The sequence below is a fragment of the Lepus europaeus genome, chromosome X (genome assembly GCF_033115175.1).
Source record: "Lepus europaeus isolate LE1 chromosome X, mLepTim1.pri, whole genome shotgun sequence".
Lineage (NCBI taxonomy): Eukaryota > Metazoa > Chordata > Mammalia > Lagomorpha > Leporidae > Lepus > Lepus europaeus.
Window position 1 is genome coordinate 85,949,730 of NC_084850.1, and position 13,981 is coordinate 85,963,710.

The following is a 13,981-nucleotide window of genomic DNA, read 5'->3' on the forward strand; positions in this document are numbered from 1 at the left end:
GTTTTCCCACTGGTGATGTGGGATGGTGCTACTCCGCTGCAATGAACAGGTCTAAGGGATTGAGGCCTAGGATTAATGAGTGCTATGAGAATGAACACTCACTCTTCAGCCCTCCAAGGACATGGTCTTGGACAAGCTGTCAGTTCCAGCAGTTGCCTCTCTGAACTCTGCCCTTCTACCCCAATACCAGGCAGCCTTAGAACCAGAAATAGAGAGTGGGCCTTGAGAGGTGGGCCTGCCTCATCTTCCCAGTGCTTACAATAGATAACTTTGAAAACAAAACCCCAGCTGAGTCTGCCAAAGAAAGGGCAAAGATACACCATGTGCCTTCTGCTTGGCTCACCTGACAAGCATAGTCGACGCTGTCTTATGTGAGTTGGATGATAAATGATGTTGGCCAACCATCGCCCTGGTGCCCTTTTCCCCTTCAGCATCTCTCTGAGTCCTCCGCCCCTTACACACTTGTACACACCAAAGTTTCCCAAGAGGAAGAAACCGATTTCCCAGATAGCCCCCCCAGACCCTTTCATACCTTCCTATCCCCAAAGCCCAACCCACACCCACTGCTCTGCTCTCCCAAGAGTATGAGTTTGGTTTAGTACAGAGCCTGGTATTCAGGTCTTTCATTTGTCTCCAGGCAGTAGCCTTAGGGCCTCACGGGGACCAAAGGCATGGGTTGCAGCAGCTGGGTGGGGGCCTCTGCACTGTCCCCTACTGCGGATCGGAACCACCCCCTCGGCTCCCTCCTGGCAGCGCTTGCACCCTATGCCCAACCCAATGGGATGACTGCCAGAGTTGGGAGAGGAGGTGAGAGCAGGGGTGGCCAGGGTCGAAGAGAAAGGTTAAGGACCCTGGGAGGGTGAGTGACTGTCAGAAGGAAATGGGGGGCACCTAGGGGCAAAGCACGTGCTAAGGGGACAGGGGAGGATGGATGTCAGTACTTCCGGTTGCCCTCCAGGTGGAGGAAATTGTAAAGAAACTGCCAGGCACGTGGGGACCAGCCAGTTTATTAGAGCATTACAGTGTGGGCTCCCACATTCAGGGGCACCTGAGTGAGCCGCTCAGTTCCCTTGGTCTTCCTCCACCTTCTGGCTCTCCTTCTCACCTTGTTCCTGTTGTGCAAACTCCTCGATGACGATGTCTTCAGAGCTTGCAGAAGTCGCAGAGGGGAACATAGGGTTAGGAACTGTTTTGGGGGCATCCTCCACGTGCATTCCCATGGCCCGATCCCAGGGTAGTGATCCCCTCCCAGCTTCCCAGCCCAGCTGCTCAGCCAGGATCTCTTAACACAAAAGACCCCCAGGAGTGCTAGAAGGCAAAGAAGAATGGAGGGTGGGACGGAGGGGAGGGCTTGGAAGAATGGAGGGCAGGAGGAGTAAGGGCAAGGGAGCAGGGGGAAAAGGGAAAAGGAAAATGGAAGGGTTGAGGGGGAAGAAGGATTCTGAGAAGAGCAGGGGTGGAAGGCGGGGGCTGCCGAAAGGGAAAGGAGGGTGCATGAAAAGCACTGAACTATGACATGAAGCAAAACCATATGTTTCCACTGCACACGTATTGAAAGCAACACCCCAGGGAAGCTTTTGTACATTTCCAGCATTAGAAAATGGAGGGTGGCAATGGGGGGGGGCGGGGCTTCCAGGCCTCTCATTCCATTACCTAGCAGCCTCTGTAGCAAGCATGGAGAGGGACAGAAAAATACAGCAGAAGCTGGTAAGGGGTTCTTCGGGTCCCTGAAGACATTGCTTGGCTCTTGCCCCCTCCCTTTCCATCTCTTCACCTCCTGCTCACACAGCCCCCTCCACAGAGAACCCAGACATCCACCTGCCTGTAGCTATTCCACCTCTATCCAAACTACTGGTCTCCAATTCATGAGATCAGAACTGCTTGGCCCCCCAACCCTCAGTACCACCTGGTCACTCACCATGAGATGGCTTTGGATGGCTCAGGATCAAGGGCAGCTCCACACCAACATCACTGCAAGGATCCCAAGGTAGAGTAACTGAGCTCCCTGAAAGCCCAACCCCCTGAACTTCCTCCCCTCAGTTTTGCAGTCCTAGGGTGGCCTCAGACTCTCCCTAGTCACTATTTTGGTTCTTTATTCCTTCATTCTCCCCTTGCCCTGGTGCATCCAACCCATAGTTTCTCACCTGGCTGTCAGGTCTCCTAGGATGCTGTGGGTAGAATGACACTGAAAATTAGTCACTGAAAATGAGGGGCCAAGCTTGTTTTACTGGGGCGTGAGGAATCATAAGGCGAACTCAGCCACTGGAATGGGTTTCTGGAAGGGAAGGTGACCTGCTCACTGAGTTCACAGCTTTGGGAACCTGGTATGGGAGAAGGGGAACAGCTTGATAGGGTCACTCCAATGGGGAGAAAAACGGACATGACTAACCCTTGGCTCCCCAGCTCCCGCTCAGACAGATCTAGAACCCTCACTCACCCTCCACAGGACACCATCAAGTTGACTCTGACTTTGTAGGACACCAGGATCCCCAGCAGCTCCTTGTCCATTCCAGGTCGAAGACTGAGGGCCATAGGATTCATTGATGCATGCTTTGTGTGTTCAGGGCATCATTCTTTACTTTCACCAGTTCCTTCCTGTGCATGCCCTTCACCACACACTATTTCCTTTTGTCTTCTCCCAGACTCTACTCTCTCCCACCCATTTCTCCTGCTAGTGTTCCATTGCACTGTGTCACCCTCTACTCAGAAGCCCACTTTTCCAAATACAACTACTCAGCCTGACTTTTCAAGACGGTTAACAATCTGGCCCCATCTAGCCTCTAACCCTTCTGCCCCAACTCCCTAACAGTTGGGGTACAGCCAAAGAGGATCCATATTGTCTCTGTGCTCAGAACATGTGGTGGATTCCCACCTTCTGGCCTTTGCCCATGCTATGTTCCCAGTCTAGAACGCTCCTTTCTTCTTCCTTTGGTCTCCAGATCTTACACATTCTTCAAGATCTAGCTCATTCTATCTCCTTCAAGAGCCCTCACCAGCTGTGCTGATTTCTTTGAACTGCTATTGGATGTATAATCTGAACCGTCTGTATTAACACTTAACTCTTAGTTTGTATTTGCATTTCTCTTTGTTCCTCATCTAGGCCATAAATTGCCTGAAGGTAGAAACTTTCTTAAACTGCTTTGTGTCCTCCACATTGCTTAGCATGAGAATAAGTATAATAACAGGTGCTCAATAAGACATTGAAAGCTGTACAATCATGGGAAGTTCTCTTCGTTGCTCTGGACTGCTGCCCCCTATCTGTGAAACAATGCCATTGGGATGACTTCTTGATTGATAAAGCATGGGGGGAGGGGGGCAAGGGGCTCAAGGCTTGTCAGATGGTGGCAGGTGGTAGGAGATACATCTAGAGCCTCTGAAGACATAGAACCAAATGAATGCCCGCGTGGAGTTCTATTAATTCCTATTGTATCATTCTCTTTTTTTGTCTGCCTTTTCCTCCGTTCTAATCTCCTAGTCTTCTACTCCATTTCTATCATCTCTAGAGAGTGGCTTTTATAGAAGCCACAGTGTTCAGAGTCAGAATGATGCGTGATACCATTCCGTCCACCTCTGCCTCTCTCTGAACCTCAGAGTACTTATGGATAAACTGGAGTAAGAACACCTGGCCTTGGGGCCAGTGCCGTGGCGTAGCGGGTGAAGCTACCGCCTGTAGTGCTGGCATCCCATATGGGCACCGGTTCGAGACCTGGCTGCTCCACTTCCAATCCAGCTTTCTGCTTTGGCCTGGGAAAACAGAAGAGGATGGCCCAAATGCTTGGGCCCCTGCACCCACATGGGAAGACCTGGAGGAAGCTCCTGGCTCCTGGCTTCAGATCGCAGCAGCTATGGCCATTGCGGTCAATTGGGGAGCAACAGCAGATGGAAGACCTCTCTCTTTCTCTGCCTCTCCTTCTCTCTCTGTGTAACTCTGACTTTCAAATAAATAAATCTAAAAAGAGAGAGAGAGAGAGAGAGTGAACACTTGGCCAGCCTACTTGAATGGGATTCCTACAGAGGTAATATAGTGTGTATGTTTGTGAACGCTGACATATTATATAACATAAGACTTTTTTATTTGCCTCTTTCATTTTCTTTTCTTGCTGCCTGAGACCTACACCTGTCATTGGCTCCTGGCCTTCAGGCCTGGAGAATGCTCTGAACATTGACTTAGGGATGTTTTAAAACAAGGTAGGCTTCACAGACTATGAAGCCTCAGAGTTGTATATACAGCAGGTGGAATAGGTTAAGGGCAGGAAATGGAGATCGGGGCATGTGTTTGAGCTTACATTGTGCTAGAGGCCAGATTGGTATCTTCATGCTTCAGTTTGCCATCCAGTGCCAGGCCCTGTTTGTGGCAGTTGGTAGCCAGTAGCGGGGTGACTGCAAAACTCTGGGAAAAGCTGGAGTTAGCAGCTATAGTCTCCCTTTGAAAGGATAACAAGAGAAGAACTTAGGCTTGGCTCGCCGACCAAGTATCCTTTCACGCCCGAGAGGATCTGGCAGAATCCCCAATCTCTCATGGAGAACCCATGAGAGGTGACAAGTCTAACAGCAAAGAGTAAGAGGAACTAGCTCCAGTGAGAAGTCCTCATGCCCCCGCCTTCCTTTCAGCCCTGTGACCATTCTCCTGTGGGTAAGTCACACCCCATCACCACCCAGTTCTCCTGGGAATCCCTCCCTTCCTCTCTTCTAGCCTTTGCCTCAATCTTCCCCATTCCTGGGCTCCCTTACCCTTTCTTCCTTCCTCAACCCCCTCCTCTGCCTCCCACCATGCCACCCCTTGCTTCTCTGACCCCAGCCCCAGTGGCAGCTCACGTGAACTCTTGAAGGAATACAGTCTTGGTGTACTTGTCTAGTGAATACAGGACAACGTCCGTGATCTGGTCAACTAAACAAGCCAGGAAAAGCACACGGCTAGAATCAGTGATCCTCGAGATCCCACTGCACTATCCGCAGTGGAGACCTTATACAAGGGCACACTGCACATCCTGCAGTAAGATGTGCACATTGACAGAGATTATCTGCTTTGAGAAACCTGTTTTGGAGGGAAGGCCAAGAGGAATGCAGATGGCTAAGTGGGGCAGAGATTCAGACAGAGACCTGTGGTTCTGGGGCCAAGTGTAGGAGGACAGGAAAAGCAGCTCACCTGAAATCCTGATTTTCTTGATGACCTTGTTGGTGCAATTGTTGATAGAGACATTGACAGGGATGGGTTCGCCATGGTAGTGAACCTGAAGTAGGAGGAGAGGCCCCATCATGAGGTTGGAGGAAAAACAGATCAAAACCCCAGAATTCCTGTGTCCTTGGCACTGTTGCTGCCCCGACTCTCATCTCTGCCTACCAAAGAAGGAGGTGGGGGAAAACAGGGCATCAGAGGGATTGTAGGGTAGGGGGCAGGAAGTGGAGGGTCACAAACCTCCTTGTCCATCCACGCCTGGAGTTGTAGAGGCTGAGCTGACAGAAGGAAACGGCGGGTGGTCTGGGCCCTGGGGCCAGGGCCTGGCTCCAGGGGTGCAAACTGTACTTTCCGGACAACCAGTCGCACCGAGTTGCTGAGCAGAAGCCAAGGAATCAGCCAGAATGTCTCCTAGGGGACCCACAGACCTCTCCAATGCCAACCCCATAGCCCAGGCCTTGCTTGGGAGTGGGGGTTGGGGGAAGGCCTCCCTCCCAGAAATCTTCTGGTACCTAATACCAAGGGGCAGCAAACTATGTAGGGCTCACTGGCCAGATCTGGCCTACTGCTTTTTTAGGTATGGCCTGTAAGCTAATAATGATCACGTTTGTAAATGGTTGAAATAAATCGAGGAGCAGAAATATTTTATGACACAGGCATGTGATTTAAAATTCAAATGTCTGTGTCCATCAATACGTTTTGATGGAGCCTAGCCAGGCACACCCATTTCTGTACTATCTGAGCGTGCTTTCCCAGTGGCAGTGGCACAGTTCAACTGAGACAGAAGAGCCCGCAAAAAAGCAAAATATTTAGATTTTGGCCCTTAATGGAAAGGTTTGCCAAAGAAAAGAAGTCAGAGGGGACTCCAAAGTAGGCATCTGAGCTGGTGGCAATGGTGCTATGGAGTTAGAAGTCGGGCTGTCTGTGTGTGAGACCGGGATCTGTTTCCTGGCAGAAGCTAGAGCAGGCATCTGGGAGAGGGCTGAAGAATACCCCTTGGGGATTTTCTCCTCCAGGTTTTCAGCACAGAAGCTCTTCACTTCAAAGTCAACACCACAGGCCTGCAAAGGGGTAGGGGGCAAAGAGAGCTCATTTCCAACACTGTCCCTCCTTTCCTCCTGGGCCTCCAAGAGGAATGCCTGGCCTCACCCCTTAGCTGGCTGTTCCTTCAGTCTCGTCCATTCCCTCCTTACTCCCCTTCCCTGGCATTACCTGTCTATCCCTCTTTCTCGGGACCCAAACCTCACCTTTCCTGCATCTTCAGGACCTGGCTGCAGGGTCACTGAACAAGGCAGGTTGGCAACCATCTAGGGGACCAAAAGGAGGTCAATGCACAGAAGAAAAAGAGACTCCTGTTCTCTGCTCTCCTTCTTCCTCTTCCCTGGAAACCATGCCCAGGACTTGGGATCCATACCTGCAGAGTAAAGGGGTAGGCATTATCCCCCAGCTTGTGCAGTAGTCGCTCCTGCAGGAGTGTGAGGGGTCCCTGGGGGCTGGTGGGTTCAGCTGGAGCCACTTGCTGGACCTGGACATACAGATCTTTGTGGAATGTCAGACCAATTGCATCCAAGTCCTCACGGCCATAGTGAAAGGCACATGTCAACATGACAAACACTGCAGGCAAAGGAGGAAGGAATTGACCTGTCAGGCCTGAGTGGGAAAGATCTTAATGGTGATCATACTGTTGAAAGAACAAAAGGATTACTCATACATTCGACGACATATGAGGGTACTATGAAGGATTTGTGGAAAATGGAATCAAAAGTAATGCACACTTTTCACAAACCTTTTGACATATATTAACATGGTTAAAATATAAAAACCTATTGTGGGGACCAGCACTGTGGTGTAGTGGGTAAAGCTGCCCCTTGCAGTGCCGGCATCCCATATGGGCACTGGTTCGAGACCCGGCTGCTCCACTTCCGAGCTCTCTGCTATGGCCTGGGAAAGCAGTGAAAAATGGCCCAAGTCCTAGAACCCCTGCACCCACGTGGGAGACCTGGAAGAAGCTCCTGGCTCCTGGCTTTGGATCAGCACAGCTCTAGCCATTGCAGATATCTGGGGAGTGAACTAGCGGATAGAAGACCTTTCTCTCTCTCTCTCTCTCTCTCTCTCTCTCTCCCTCTCTCTCTCTGCCTCTGCTTCTCTGTAACTCTGTCTTTCAAATAAAATAAATAAATACTTAAAAAAAAAACCCTACTGTGTATGAAAAGCCAGCTGCAGAACGATCTGCCCAGTAGGTTACTGTTTCAAAGCATGTAGAACAATACCAGACTTCATCACACATACACAAATATGGAGATTTTTGAAACCTCATGGGAATAGTAAACACCACATTCAGAATAGTGCTTACCTGCGGAGTGGGGAGAGAAGGAGGAGGAGAAGGGTGGGAGAGAGGATAGTGGGATCAGGGAAGGACATGTAGGAGACTTCCATTTGTTTCTGTAATTCTTTATAAAGCTAGGTGATGGGCACAGAGCATCCTCTCCTGAAATAGTTCATAACAAGAAAGATAGACGATAAAATTAAGGGTAAAAATAGCTGGGCTTGCATAGGACTTGAACAAATTCCCTGAGTTCTCCAGGCCTTAGTTATTTGGCCTGTCTATAGCAGAATGGTGCTAGATCTCTGCATACATGATTTGGACTGTACAACAAGCCTCTGAAGTATTTTTTCTTAAGATTTATTTATTTATTTGAAAGTCAAAGTTACAGAGAGAGGGGGAGAGAGATCTTCCATCTGCTGGTTCACTCCTCAGATGGCTGCAAAGGCCAGGGCTCGGCCAGGTCAAAGCCAGGAGCTTCTTCCTGGTCTCCCACGTGGGCAGGGGCCCAAGCACTTGGGCCATCTTCTACTGCTTTCCCAGGCCATTAGCAGGGAGCTGGATCAGAAATGGAGCAACTGGAACTCAAACCGGTGCCCATATGGGATGCCGGCATTGTAGGTGGTGGCTTTACCCACTATGCCACAGCGCCAGCCCTGAGCTTCTGAATTATCATCCCCACTTCATAGGTAATTTGAATGAGCTCAGAGTAGTTAAGTTATGGCTCAGTATTTGAACCCAGGCCTATGTGATTCCAAAGCCCAGACTCATGGGCACCTTGAACAGCTCATGGAATTCTCATGAGAAGGAGTTGCTGTATGTGAAATGTGTTCGGAAACTGTAAATTATTTGTAGATGTGGATGTCAGTGACGGCGGTGATGATGATGATGATGAGGAGGAGGAGGAGGAGGAGGGAGAGGATGGGAATCTTGGCAGATGTGGAAGAGTTACAGCTGAATTCAGACTGTGCCGTTGCTGCCTATGGTTAGGGACAGATTGAACGTGTCAGAACTGTACTCCTGGAGTGAGAGGTGGAGAGGGCTACCTGCCCAAGGACAGAGCGACAGAGGCTGAGGTAAGGAAAGATGGAAAACACGGGTGAATAACCTTCTATGTATCAGGGGCCCTGACCCAAAGGAAAGAAAACTGCCAATAGCTACACATGAGTTATTTTAGTATTTTAAGAGATCCACATATTAAATAGCAGATTGTCTGCTTTGAATATTAAGAATGCAGAAAATGAATCTGTATTGAAAAGAAGTAATAAAGGTTGAAAGTAATAATAACACTAGGGCTGTAATAAGGACCAGGGCAATGGGCAGCCTTGTACACAGCAGGAGGGAAAGTTAATTGGTACAAACCTTTTGGAGAGCAATTTGGCAATAGGTACAGAAAGCTTTAAAAGTGTATGAATGCTCTCTGACCGTTAATTCCTCTTCCAGGCATTTAGAAAATAATGGGCAAGGACGAAAAGACACACACACAAACACAAACATGCACGCGCGCACACACAAGGGACACTTTACAGGATTGTTTATAACAGCAAAAAATGAAAAACAAAGTTGATGTTCAACAATCAAAGGTTAGCTAAATACGTTAAGGTACACTCATGCAATAGAAGGCTAGCCAATGTAAGAAGTTATAGACTTTTGGGGCTGGTATTGTGGTGTAGGGGATTAAGGTGCGATGCTGGCATCCTGTATGGGCGCCAGTTTGAGTCCTGCCTGCTCCACTTCCAATCCAGTTCCCTGCTAATGCACCTGGGTTGCGTTTCTGTTCTTTTAAAAGGCAACACCTGGGGAGCAGGTGTGGTGCCAAGGGTTAAGCCTGAGCTTCGGTGCCTGCTTCCCATGTTGGAGTGTCTGATTCAAGTTCCAGCTGCTCTGCTTCTGAGCCAGTTCCCTGCTAAGGCAACTTTGAAGGCAGCAGATGATGGCTCAGTTGCTTGGATCCCTGCCACCCATGTGGGAGACTTGGCTGAAGTTCTGGGCTTCCTGCTTCAGCCTGGCTCAGCCCCTGTTGTTGCCGGCATTTGGGGAGTGAACTAGTAGAGCGAAAATCTCTCCCATCTCCCCACCAACCCACCACTCTGCCTTTCAAATAAATAAATAAATAGAACTTTTAAAAAATTCAACATCTGGAGTGGGCCTTTGGCCTAGTGGTTAAGAAATGTCCTATATAGGCCAGTGCCATGGCTCACTAGGCTAATCCTCCGCCTGTGGCACCGGCACACCAGATTCTAGTCCCGGTCGGGGCGCCGGATTCTGTCCCGGTTGCCCCTCTTCCAGTCCAGCTCTCTGCTGTGGCCCAGGAGGGCAGTGGAGGATGGCCCAAGTCCTTGGGCCCTGCACCCGCATAGGAGACCAGGAGAAGCACCTGGCTCCTGGCTTTGGATCAGCGCGGTGCGCTGGCCGCAGCGTGCCGGCCATTTTGGGGTGAACCAACGGCAAAAAGGAAGACCTTTCTCTCTCTCTCTCTCTCTCTCACTGTCCACTCTGCCTGTCCAAAAATAAAAAAAAAAAAGAAAAGAAATGTCCCATATCAGCTAGCCTGGGTTCAATTCCTGGCTCTAGCTCCTGACTCCAGCTTCCTTGTAATGCAGACCCTGGGAGACAGTGGTGATGGCTCAAGTGGTCGGTTCTCTGTCACCTACATGGGAAATCCAGATGGAGTTCCTAGCTCCTGGCTTCAGCCCAGCCCAGTCCTGCCTGTCGCTGGCATTTGGGGAATGAACCAGTGGATGGGAGCTGTTTCTCAAATAAATAAATTTTAAAAATCAACATTGACTTTAAAGTTATTGACTTATATTTGCCTCTGTTATACAAAGTGTATATATTAATATTCTGAGTATCACCAAATATAAACAAAAAGACAAATCAAAGCTCGGCCATAATATATCACAATCCTGGGGGCCAGTACTATGGTATAGCAGGTAAAGCTGCCGCTTGCAGTGCCAGCATCCCGTATGGATGCTGGTTCGAGTCTGGCTGCTCCACTTCCAATCCAGCTCTCTGCTATGGCCTGGGAAAGCAGTAGAAGATGGCCCAGTCCTTGGGCCCCTGCACCCATGTGGGAGACCCGGAGGAAGCTCCTGGCTCCTGGCTTCCGATTGGCACAGCTCTGGCCACAGTTGTGACCAACTGGGAAGTGAACCAATGGATGGAAGACTTTTCTCTCTCTGCCTCTCCTTCTCTCTGTGTGTAACTCTGACTTTCAAATAAATAAATCTTTAAAAAAATATATCACAGTCCTGAGATAGTTGCTGTTAACAGCTGTCGTGTATGCTTCCCAACTCTTTCTGAAACTGGACACAAAGCCATCTTAGGTATTTATGACTTGTCTCTTGTGCCTTTTTGAAATTTGTTTATTTTGAGATCATTATAGATTCACATGCAGTTGTAAGAAATTATACAGAAAGATCTTGAGTCGATTTTTTATGGATAATTTGTTCACACCAGCACATACTCATACAAGGCTTCATCTAAAAGTTCATAAAAAAATTTGTGTCATGAAAAAACTATGCATGGATTTCAATTTTTTTGTACCATACTGTCATTCTGTTTTTCCATAAACTTTTTTTAAAAAAGTTTGTTTATTTATTTTTATTTGAAAAGCAGAATAACAGAGAAGGGGTGTAATCTTCCATTCATGGGTTCACTCCCCAAATGCCTGCAACAGCCAAGACTAGGCCAGGTAGAAGCCAGGAGCCTGGAATTCTATCCATATCTCCCACACAGGTGTCAGCAGCCCAAGCACTTGGGCCATTTTCTGTTGCCTTCCCCGGTGCATTAGCAGGGAGCTGGATCAGAAGCAGAGGCAGGAACTCAATCCCAAACACTCTAACATGGGATGCAGGTATCCCAAAAGGCAGCTTAACCTGCTGACCACAATGCTTACCTGTTCATGAACTATTTTTGAATATGTATTTCTTTATTTTTTTAAGGACAGAGTGACAGAGAGAGAGGGGAAGAGACAGAAAGGAATCTTCCATCTGCTGGTTCACTTCCCAAATGGCTGCAACAGCTGGGGCTGGGCCAGGTTGAAGCCAGGGGTCAGGAACTCCATCTAGGTCTCCTGCCCATGAACTTTTTGAAGTACCCTTGTATATTGCCCATCACTGGCCTATATCATTGAGCAGTATAGAGTAAAGCATATTTTACATTAACAAATGTACCTTGGTAGAAAACACATTAGAAAATATGATGCAAATGAGATGATCTTCATAAAATTAACATTTGAAATAGTTAGGAACAAACTTAAGAAATATGTGCAATTTAAATGAATAATAATATAAAATTCCATTGAGAGGACATAAAAGATTAGAATGAAAGGGAAAAAAGTATATCTTATTCCTGGATCAACATGCACTTTTTTTTTTTCAGACTTGAGATTTCTTTCCATAGGTTTTTCTGAAGATTTTGTAGGAATGTGAAAGAATGATAGAGGTTTTAGAAACAGAGAGTCCTTGGGAAGTTTAAAGTAATTTTGTTAATTTATGGCTACACCCCTAAGTTTCTCGGATAGTTAAAACTGGCCAGATTGCTTATTCACACTGCTTCAACTTGCAAGATTAAAGCTGCTTTATTCCCCACTATCTAAAAGTTAGATATCTGAACTCGTATTCGTCAACTTGTTCTTGAGCCTTTTGTGAATCAAACTCAATTTTCAGTCTTAGTTGGATCACAGTGGGGTTAATCCATAGTGAGAATTAAGAGGGAAAAATGGAGTGAAAAAATATTTCAGTGTAATCTTGATCTGTAGTACTGGTGCCAGAGTAGTGATGTCTCTTGCTGTTACTTCCTGTGGTTGTTGTTTTATTTCTTTACTTGGGTTTTTTTAATAGGAAAGTTAGGCTGTTTCCCCACACAAAAAGAGAAGACAGAAAGACATATACCAGAGGTTGCAAAATGGCAGCCTGAGGGTCACATTCAACATAAAAATTTTTTTGATCTATCCAGGCCTTTTAAAATCTTATTATGAGTTGCCAACATGTGAAAATCTGGAAATTTGCATTAAGATATGGATTTCTAGTGCACTGGATCATTCCACTGGCAGTCGAAGCCCATATTCAGTTTAATAGTCAACCAGGGGCACCACCAATAATAATAGGGAAAACCAAAAATTGTAGAAAGGGACTATTTTAATTCCAGCCCACAAGTAAATTTTTTGTGATTTAAAAAATGAAATTCTATTTCTGCTGGGGAAATATATTCATTTTGAATATCATTCAGGAAAGGGGCTCCGTAGTTTTCAGATATCAGGCCTCTAAAGGTTATATTTTCAGCTTCATTTCTAGTGCCTAACAACCAGAAAAATTGACCACATTGGACTACAATTCCCATTCGTCAGCCTCCATCAGACAAGGCCTTCCCAGTTCCTGTCACTCTCTTGTTTTTTTAAATCCCCTGGCCCATTCCACTCATTGAGGTTACCTGCCTAGCATGTATGACATTTCCATTTGGGACCCCTGAAACCTACAAAGAACAACAAGGATTTTTACTTACACTTGCGACCTTTTAAGTAATCAGGGTCAACAAGGACTACACCATCTATGGAGAGAGGGAGAGATGGCACCCAGATCAGGAAAAAATTCTCTGACTGCAAAACACAAATTGATCCTACAAAACACAATGGTTCTCCCCATTCTTCCCTTTAGTTGGCCTCCAGTTTTGCAGGGTCCTTCTCCCTGGCTCCCATTCCCTTCGCCCCAGGCTCTTTTCCTTTTTGGACTCACTGACCAATGGGTTCCACCATGTCCACATGGTCCACGAAGTCCCGTTTCCCCAGGTAGATGGAGATCTGTTGTGGAACAACCTCCCATGTTATTTTCACAGTCGCCTTGAACGGGTTCCCTTGACATCCCCGGCCCAAACCCTTGACACACTGAAGCATGTACCCACCTATCCCCTTTGCCCTCTCATTTGCCCAGCTGGGCCAGGTTCTCTCACCTTCCCATTGGAACTGGTCTTCTTAAACACCCTACGGGGAGAAGACCAGAAAGACGATAGGGAATGGGTTGGGAGAGCAGGGAAGAGGAGAGGAAGGGAGAGGAAAGAAAGGGAACTGGGGAGAAAGATTTCTAGGATTAGAGAAGAGCATGGGATGGAGCAAAGGTGGAGGTAATCTGGGCAGAGTCCAAGCCCACAAATTAGGAAGAGGTTGGAAAACACTCTCCCCCAAAGCAAATTCTTAGGTTTGGCTAGGGAGCAATTCAGATTCAGAGCATTAGATAAGAGTTCTTACTTACTTGGAGATGTTGGCCATGGAGTTTATGTTGAGCCTTTTCTGGGAAGAGGAAAACAATGAGGAAGGGTCGATCATTTGGTCCCTGTTCTCCTTACCTCACTTGAGTCTACCCTCCAGACACATCTAGTGTGACAGGACATTTCCTTCGTAGACACCTAACCACCATCAAGTGCCTCCTATTCTCCCTTCTGCCAAGCCACGTTCTTACCCATCTCAGACAAAGGGCAACGACCTT

The 13,981-nt window shown here is 47.6% G+C and overlaps 1 protein-coding gene across 1 annotated transcript; it reads right to left on the reverse strand.

Annotated features, from left to right (window-relative positions):
• Window positions 1–1,061: 1,061 nt before the first annotated feature.
• ARR3 (arrestin 3) lies at window positions 1,062–13,764 on the reverse strand. The gene is made up of 16 exons (XM_062183596.1): window positions 13,748–13,764; window positions 13,449–13,479; window positions 13,239–13,299; window positions 13,005–13,049; window positions 6,591–6,790; window positions 6,424–6,483; window positions 6,170–6,237; window positions 5,417–5,552; window positions 5,147–5,231; window positions 4,816–4,888; window positions 4,287–4,424; window positions 2,438–2,521; window positions 2,145–2,168; window positions 1,919–1,971; window positions 1,654–1,663; window positions 1,062–1,149 (listed from the first exon to the last, which is right to left on the reverse strand). Exons 1-16 carry the CDS (start codon window positions 13,762–13,764, stop codon window positions 1,062–1,064), a joined length of 1,173 nt encoding a protein of 390 aa, XP_062039580.1.
• Window positions 13,765–13,981: the final 217 nt, after the last annotated feature.